General features: G+C 34.4%; 1 protein-coding gene across 1 annotated transcript; it reads left to right on the plus strand.

The window, feature by feature from the left end:
- The first annotated feature begins 4,564 nt into the window (after nucleotides 1–4,564).
- On the plus strand, nucleotides 4,565–6,622 carry LOC107832154 (large ribosomal RNA subunit accumulation protein YCED homolog 2, chloroplastic). Its single transcript, XM_016659961.2, has 7 exons — nucleotides 4,565–4,744; nucleotides 5,055–5,234; nucleotides 5,328–5,417; nucleotides 5,546–5,641; nucleotides 5,844–5,924; nucleotides 6,013–6,058; nucleotides 6,227–6,622. Exons 1-7 carry the CDS (start codon nucleotides 4,622–4,624, stop codon nucleotides 6,313–6,315), a joined length of 705 nt encoding a protein of 234 aa, XP_016515447.1. The 5' UTR covers nucleotides 4,565–4,621; the 3' UTR covers nucleotides 6,316–6,622.
- The last annotated feature ends 1,927 nt before the right edge of the window (nucleotides 6,623–8,549 follow it).

An 8,549-nucleotide genomic window follows, 5' to 3' on the forward strand; every position in this document is an offset into this window, starting at 1 on the left:
CTTTGCGAGGGCCATGAAAAATTCAACTAAATGGCTCGCCTCGATTCCTAAAGGATTAAAATTATTTAAGTGAGGGCCATGGGTTTTAAAATTTTATTCGACATGGCGCGCCTCGAATCTCTTTCTTCAAGATTTTCCCTCTCCATCTTTAACATGGCTTCTTGCCGAGCAATTTCTAACGGCGAGAGAGCTCAGCTTTTCAAGCGGCTTCATGCTCAACAACTTCACGTTCGCGCTCCTCAATGTAAGTCTGCATCTCCCTCTCTTTCAATTCTTGTACGAATTTATCAACCACTGCTTTAATCAAACTAACAAAGAGTTTATCCAATTAGGTGTTGAAGAAACTATCTTGATTTCTGATTATTAGCTAAATGCCTTGTAAGAAAGCATCTGAACAATTAAAACTTCATGACCACGTCGTTCATGGCTAAAATCATGGGCTAGGCTTAAATGAACAAATAACTTTAGCCTTAATATCATAGAATTCACATAATTACTTACCCAAATTGATTAAGCCATAAATCAACAGATATAACTCTCCAAGTAATCAATAATTTCAGAGTTAGTCTTTAGCTTAAAAAAATAATTTTACCAGGAGAGAAGTGTGAATGGATCTAACAATCAAACACGATGAACACACAAAATCAGATAGAGATTCAACAAGTAATTTAGGCCTTCATTCATACATAGTTGAGAATTACAGAGGAAATAATTGACATACTAACAGCAAGAGCAAAAGGCAGCATAATAAGACCAAATAAAGGCCAGAAAAAAGGATGAGAAAAGTTCAGCTATGCAGGCAGCAGCGGAACACAGTCCTTTACCAAATACGCAACAGCTCCGATCCAATGTAATCAATGAAGCACGAGTGCAAACAGATAGAGGCAAATTATAAGTGAGATCTTAATCAAATTAATACAATACAACGTCTTCTGTTTTCCTTTTTACAGTGAAACTAATGGATCGACTTATTCTCCACTCCAAAGTTCAAGTCGGAGGTGTAATCTAAATGGAGATGGATTTTTTTTATCTTGGGACAAATGGAATCCATCGAAACATGGTCCACAAAAGATATAAAGTTTCAGCTTCTTCAAATTTCTACCAACGAAAAGGAACTCTCAATTGAATTCCATTGTGCACCATTTTTTATTTCTTGTGGAGAAGGGAAGGGGTCTCAAGTGTATGGAAAAATCTGATGCTCTTAGGTCTAGGTCTTGCCTTTTATAAAAAAAGAGTTTGGGTCAAGAGGGTATTGGATATGGCATTGGTCTTGGCTTATGGGAATAGGGTCAATTTGAATTCTAGCCCAATTTTAAAAGAAACAAGATCAAAAATATGTTAGTCCTATTTTCCTTTTCTTTGTTTTTTCCCTTTTTTTTTAAAAAAAAATCAATTAAAATCCTAAATCAATCTATTAAAATTCTTTATTTATTTTTAACATTACAACAACTAATTAACTTAAAACTAAGGAAAAATGCTAATTTTAAAAGCTAAAATCCAAATATGTAAAAATGACCATTTTTGTGATTTTTGCTTAATAAAATTAATTTCTACATGCAAATTGAGCCTAAGATGACATGAAACTGAAATGTGATAATTTTTTATGATTTTTCTATGATTTGTAAATAACTAAATTACTAATTAATTCAAAAATGCAAAATTAGATCCTAAATGCAAATGCAATGTATTTTGTGTTTTTTCATGAATTAAAAAAAATAAACGTGCATAGACAAATGCAAACAATTGAGAAAAAATGCTACAAAAACCTATGAAATTGCGAACAATGGAAATAATTATTTTGTTTTGAATTTGTGGGAGTAAGTCATATATAGGGCAAAAATCACGTGCTCACAAACAGAACTGAAAGGAGTTCCCAATTGATCATCGTCAACCCTGATCTTCGACTGGTATCGATTATGTACATCGGCCCAGGTTACAGCTGGATATTTAATTAAATTTTGCTTCAGTTTTCGTAATGCTATCGAACTTCGTTCGTTCAAACCTTGAGTAAAAACTTGAACAGCCCAAGATACGAATTTCCTTAACATTTCGTTGTCCTTTTGTCTTACTTTGAAGAGGTCCCATTTCCTAGTCGCAACCTTTATTGCTCTGACATGTGCCTTCATGAAGGAATCTGCAGCATGGCGAAGGAGTCGATGGAATTGGGTGGCAAATTGTGGTACCATATCATTGCCTCTTTCGATATATTTTCACCAAACCTTTTCAATAGAACGGATTCAACCTCATCATCTTCTAAGTCACTCCCCTTTATTGCGCACGTATAAAAAGTGACATGTTCATTAGGGTCAGTGGTTCCATTGAATTTCTGGCATGCGAAATTTTTTCGGGATAGGCTTCGGAGTCGCACTTGGCGGGAAAGGCTTCTACACAAACTTTTTCGAATCCAAACCCTTTATTTGGTCAACCTGGGAGTTGTATGTTTCTACCTTTTTATCATTTGCCTTGATTTTCTTTTCTCCTAATTCAATCCATTTAGTGAGCTCCTCGAGCATTTTCATAATAGCAGGGTCAGCTCCCGAATCATTGGCGTCCGATCTTTCCGGTATAGGTTCGGCCCTGCGAATAGTTTCTGGTTCAGTCTTTGGTTCGATCCTACTTGGTGCTCGATGTCGATTCTGTAGTTGCGCTATAGCGGCTTACTGAGCCTGAAGTATTTCAAATATCAATTAGAGGCTAACTCCACCGTCTTCTCCACCCTGCGTACCTCGACCGCCTGATCGAACTTTCCTGAGTACGCTACCTTCAGGATCAATGCCTAGATATGCATTTAGGGCGACATGCAAACTGACATCAATGGGGTCTGTGATTGGTACTCCCTCGTGGCCAGCCTGAGGCACTTCGATCCCTGGGGTGGCTACATTATTATTTTCTCCATGGAAATCGAGGTCGTTATCGATGTGAGCGGGTACTGCTTGCGAGTTAGACATGTTGATCCTGAAATCAAAAATACTCACAAAAATAAGCATAAAGTAGTCTGTGTTACGAGAATTAATACCAGATAATCACTATTATCCTTAGCCCCACAATGGGTGCCAAACTGTTTACCCTTAAAATTGGATAACAATTAAACTTATAATGTGGTTTTAAGGACACGTGATTTCACCTAATACCAATTGATAAATGTAAAGATTAGTAATAAAAATTAACAATGATATAAAGTAGACCAGTGTTGAAACGTAATTCAACCCTCGAATTAGAATAAAGTCATATCATCTTCCATTCATTCCAAGATAGTATCTTCCCTTCCTTTCATCATATTCAAGTTCCCAAAACTTATTTGTGTTACTATATACTAGCTTCCACTGGATTTTTAGCATAATGGCATTCCCTTATGGGTCGTTTGGTAAGGTGCATAAGAATAATGCTGAATAGGGTGTATTAGTAATGCTGGTATTAGTAATGTTGGTATTAGTTATGCTGGTATTAGTTATGCTGACATATTTCTTATCCATTATTTGGTTTGATGTATTAAAGCATTGCACAGTTTCTAAAAGAATTGTTTGTTTACAAAAATGCCCTCAAAACTAGTCCACACTCTAACTTTTTAAAAGAAACATATGTTGAGAAATGTTTTTATATGAAAAAGTTTTAAAAAAATTATTTTATTTGTCTACCTATATTGTAAAATAAAATTAAATATTTATTTATAAAAAAGGAAATATGCTAAGTATTTATTTATTTACTAGGGATATAATTTTATTTCTCACTATTTGGATTATTTTGAACTTGCATTAATATACTAACTAGCATATTTTAATCAAGCATAATTTTGAAGGACAATTTTGTCTTTAACTAAGCTAATACATGCATTAAAATCCATTGCATTGCTAATACCATTGTTTTCTATGCATTAGTTATGCATAGGATAATACCAAATAAGATATATAACTAATGCTTGCATAACTAATGTATAGGTTCAAAATGTCTACCAAACAATATATTATTAATACACAAAGCTAATACCCCTTAGTGTGTTTGATCGTAAATTGTTATGAGTTTCCTAAAATCTAGTGTTTAGTTTTGATTGATGCTGCTTGAAGTAGCTACAAAAATGCATGTGCTCTATCTAACTACGGACTCTTGTGCTTCATTTGTATTTTTTTCCTACTGTTATTCTTTCTCTACCTCTGTATTCGTTCTCTTTTTTATTTTATGTTTTTTTTTTGGGAGTTATGATTTTGTATTGTGTGATTATTCCTATAATTAAAAGGCCTCACAATTCAGTTTGGAATTTCAACGGAGAAAATTTTCCTCAAGTGTCAAAAGCAAGGTAGGCATCTAACCGAGTAGAAAATGCCGGCCAATCAGAAGTAGTCGCGTTCTTCTTAGAAACAAAAAAAGAATTGATTTAGCTAAATAGTATGTTGCTTAATTTAAATCTAGTTGCACCTAATTATCGAAAATAAAAGTTATTTAAAATTTAAAGACTCTTTAACAAAATTCTTGTTTTCGTCAAATGCAAATGAAGCATTTGAGATAAAAGGAAATATCTGCAAATTATATTGCCAAAATAAAAATAAGAAACAAGAAAGAATAAATATATCCACCTATTTGGCCTACCCAAGCAGTACAGAGGATAAGGAGAGAGAAAGGAAGGGATATGGCAAGAGCTGGAAGCTGGATATCATCAAGAAGCTCCATATCCCAACCACAACCTATTAAACCCTTCTATTTTTCCCCAAACAACACCAAAGCTTCATTAAAACGAAATGACTTCTCATTGGTAAATTCTTTTTCGCTTATCATCTCTAAACTTGCCATCTGAATTTATACTTCATTTTAATTATTGATTCATAATTAAATATTTATATATTTTCTAATATAAATATAGGATCCTAGCAAAAGTTACAGAGTTCCTTAGCCTAGTTCTCTAGCTACAAAACATCTTACTACTATTTTTACTTCTTTCTTTCATATACACTTCATTATTGGTAAGTTTTCGTACCAATATGGACTGACAACCTACAAAAAAAAAAAAAGATAAATGATTTGACATGGTCATAATTTTCTTGTTTAATTTCCAAATATTGAAGATAACAAAAAGAAGTCAAAGGGCTTCAAAGCGTTTGGTGACAATTTCTACCTCTGATGGAAGATGGCATGGGGAATGGAAGTGTGACTACATTTTCTCTCTTGGAGATCTTCAACTTGAAGAATTAGCTGAAGATGGCCATAAAGATACTCAAGTTTCCATTAGTCTTTGTATTCACAAGGTTTCATCGCTATTCCTTTAATTAATTCGCCATTCTTATTATGTGAATATTCTTACCAAATCCTGAATGCAAGACCTTTTAATTGATGAGCAGCACACAGGTTTTGGGCTCTCAGTGGATGGAAGAGTTATCACATCTTTCACTAGAAAATGTAGCAACTGCTCTTCCCCATACTGCAGAGAGGTATTTATTGTACACTACTTTCTAATCTTTAAATGGGTGGATCCACATGTCCAGATTCTTGGAGAGAAAAAAAAGGTTCAAATTCACTCCTCAATTGTTGTGGTTGATAAATGTTCCTGTTTGGTCAGATTGATGCAAGCTTTAAAGTTTGGGTTTTACCATCAAGCAGAGAAAAAGGATCAGCTACGGATGAGCTTCCAGTGCTTGGTTGGGATGATCCATCTGTAAGACTACAAATTAAGGCTCTTACTCTGGTTCTATGTTTGCTTAGATCGTGCGTGTCAAATCATCCAAAAATAGTACATTTTTTGAGGATTCGACATTGGTATGATAGCATTTTTGGAGAGTCCAAGTAGCATAGTTCTTGTTGTCCGATCATGAACTGAGAAAAGAAACCTAAAAGTTTATCCTTTTGGGACATCGCAGGTTATCTATGTGAAACCAGGATTTGAAGCTGACCTTGATTCTTTAATACAAGATACCATAAGCCTTGCTGCCGCTGTTAAAGTATATATCCACTTTTCTTCTCAATATATAACTCCATTTTATTTATAGGGAAAACCATTTTAAACCAGGATATTGCTTATTTTTGCAGGAGACTTGTTCAAAATCATGTGAAAAATCTGAACCTAAATTGCAGCGTAAGAAACACTATATCGTTTTGGGTTAGAAAAATTATTTGTACATGGTTTCAAAATTCTGATTTTGCAAAAACCGAATATAGATAAGTGAAATAGGAAATCGAATTGGAAAAACAAAATGCATTTCTATTACAATAATAACATCCATCCGTTAATTATTTATTACAGCTTTGGGCAAACAGAATGCTGCTTCAATTGATAGGAGGTGGTCCAGATTGTTGGAGCTCAAGAAGGTAACTTCAATGAAATCTCAATAAAAGCTATGGGGTGAGATTGATTATTGCTAAAAGAAGTTGGCTTTTATTGACTCAATACCCAAAGGATGGAAAGAGATATTTGCGTTTGGATCCATCCCTCATCACTCAAATATTCATCTCAGTGTTGTTCTTAAAGGACAAGGCAAATACTATATATTAGGAATAAAAAGAAGGCATTCCTTTCTCTTTTTGTTGAAAGTCTATATATATTTTAGCAGAAAGAGCAAAAGGAGAAATTGAATGATAGCAAATCAGTTATGTAAACTGCCAGATTGAGTGAGTCTACGGTTCATTTTGTTGCTGCAAATAGTATTATACCCGGTCACACACGGAATAACTTAGGCCAAATACACAGACATTTGTCACCACTCAGACACTTTAACTAAAGCATTTTCCTATTAGACACTCCAACCTTATCTAATCTAATGTGTTTCAATTAAACACTAATTTGACAGCCCCAAATAAATTAAAAAGCGTGAGGTTGATGTAAATGAACGAATAAGTGAATGACACGTCGCAAACAGCATGAAACAAAGACTCATTCTTGACAAAATCCCCATCCCCTTTCGTCCTCCTCTTTTCTTTTCTCCTGTCACCTGCACGTGTATATTATTCTTCTTTTCCCATTAGAAAAAGATTGGACATATGCTATGCATAAATGGAAATATAATCTCGATTGGCGGAGTTCAACTTTGGCTGTGGTTATACTCCTTACATTAGTGCTCCTTCAAGCCATTCAGAAGCTGACCCAATTGAAGATGACCATTCAATTGGAAAAAAAATCCTACAAGAGAAAAATCAACAATTACCCAATTGGAAGAAAATCTTAAAGAAAAAGAGATCAATATTGACCCAGTTAAAGATGACAAATTTGCTTTTGATTTTAGAGGACATTAGAGAGAGTTTATTTATGAGAAGTTCTTTGATGGAAAGATTAAGCCCTTTGAAACCATCACCACAGTTTCACTTTAAAGCAAAACACATTGATTCTCCATAATTACCAAAGTCCCCAAAGAAATTGTTCAAGCACGCATTCACTCCCCGATTCAAGAAAAAAGATTAACACATTTGCCACTGCTACTTTTGAAAATTTCTTCAAGTTCTAGAAACTAAAAAGAGATATATTCACAGGGTGATAAGTTTTTCAATGATATCCGTGAATGTTTTATGAAATATCATTTTTAGTTACCTTTTATTTACTAGTAATGTTTATTACTTGTTTCGTAGCTGAATAGAAAATGAGAAGGATCACAATTGAAGGAAGTGAGAAATGGGGAGAGTTGGATGATATTATGTGGAAGAACTGATGAACGAATCTGGAATCACCCAGCCTTTCACGCGCTTAAAATATGTGCAAAACACCCATTTCATGCGCTTAAAAGATGTGCAAAACGCCCATTGTGTCATGTCAGCAACCTGTGTTTAATTGGCAGACATTAGATGAGGTGAAAGTGTGCAATAGGTAAATGCCTTAGTTAAAATATCTTAGTAAAAATTGGTGACGACTTTAAGGGAATGTCTATATGTTCAGGAATAAAACTCCTAAAAGACAAATTAACCTTGATTCATCTTTCTATTTTTCACTTACTTCAAAAGCAAGGGTAAAATTGTAAGCTTTTATAACATACACTGATATCCCAATTTTAATGCAATAAACCAAAAGTTTGCCAAAAAGATCATATAGACTACATAATACAGCGATTTTAAATCGTGTTATACTCTCTGTATTGGTCAAAATCTGACCGTCACGGCCGAGCTGACCAACGTCCCGCCCAAGTGACCGAATAGTAAAAGATAACATAGCTCATCCTATATCCCATTCTCGACACCCGTCAAGTCGGAAGTAGCAATGTCCAAAAGAACGATGGTGCTCTCCCCCCCCCTCTAGAAAACACGTAAACATTCCTCTTTAAAAAGATTAGAGGATCTTTGATCCCAGACCTGGAGGAGATCCAAAAAGGGTCCTAAGGTTCTTATATTTGTCTATCATTCATCTTTATCAAATGAAAGAGGATCCGCCTCACTCAAGATTGGGTGACTCTTTTCGTTTATTTACATTTTATTGTCATTTAATGTTACTTAATGCATCTCTTTATGCTATTAAATCTGGCCATAATCACTGTCAGCACTCATACTCAGCTATGTTTTTCTATTCATATTATTCATTTTGGATCTAGAATTAATTATCCTTAAGTAGGATTTACCCTCCATCTTATTTAATTAGTTTAACAAAA

Source organism: Nicotiana tabacum, chromosome 16, assembly GCF_000715075.1.
Source record: "Nicotiana tabacum cultivar K326 chromosome 16, ASM71507v2, whole genome shotgun sequence".
NCBI classification, from domain to species: Eukaryota; Viridiplantae; Streptophyta; class Magnoliopsida; order Solanales; family Solanaceae; genus Nicotiana; species Nicotiana tabacum.

Bases quoted from the DNA above. Each gene is read 5' to 3' on its own strand.
- LOC107832154 (XM_016659961.2), top strand. From the start codon at position 4,622: ATGGCAAGAGCTGGAAGCTGGATATCATCAAGAAGCTCCATATCCCAA. The intron at 5,418-5,545 runs GTATTTATTGTA...CTGTTTGGTCAG, and splicing joins CTTCCCCATACTGCAGAGAG to ATTGATGCAAGCTTTAAAGT. The intron at 5,925-6,012 runs GTATATATCCAC...TTATTTTTGCAG, and splicing joins GCCTTGCTGCCGCTGTTAAA to GAGACTTGTTCAAAATCATG.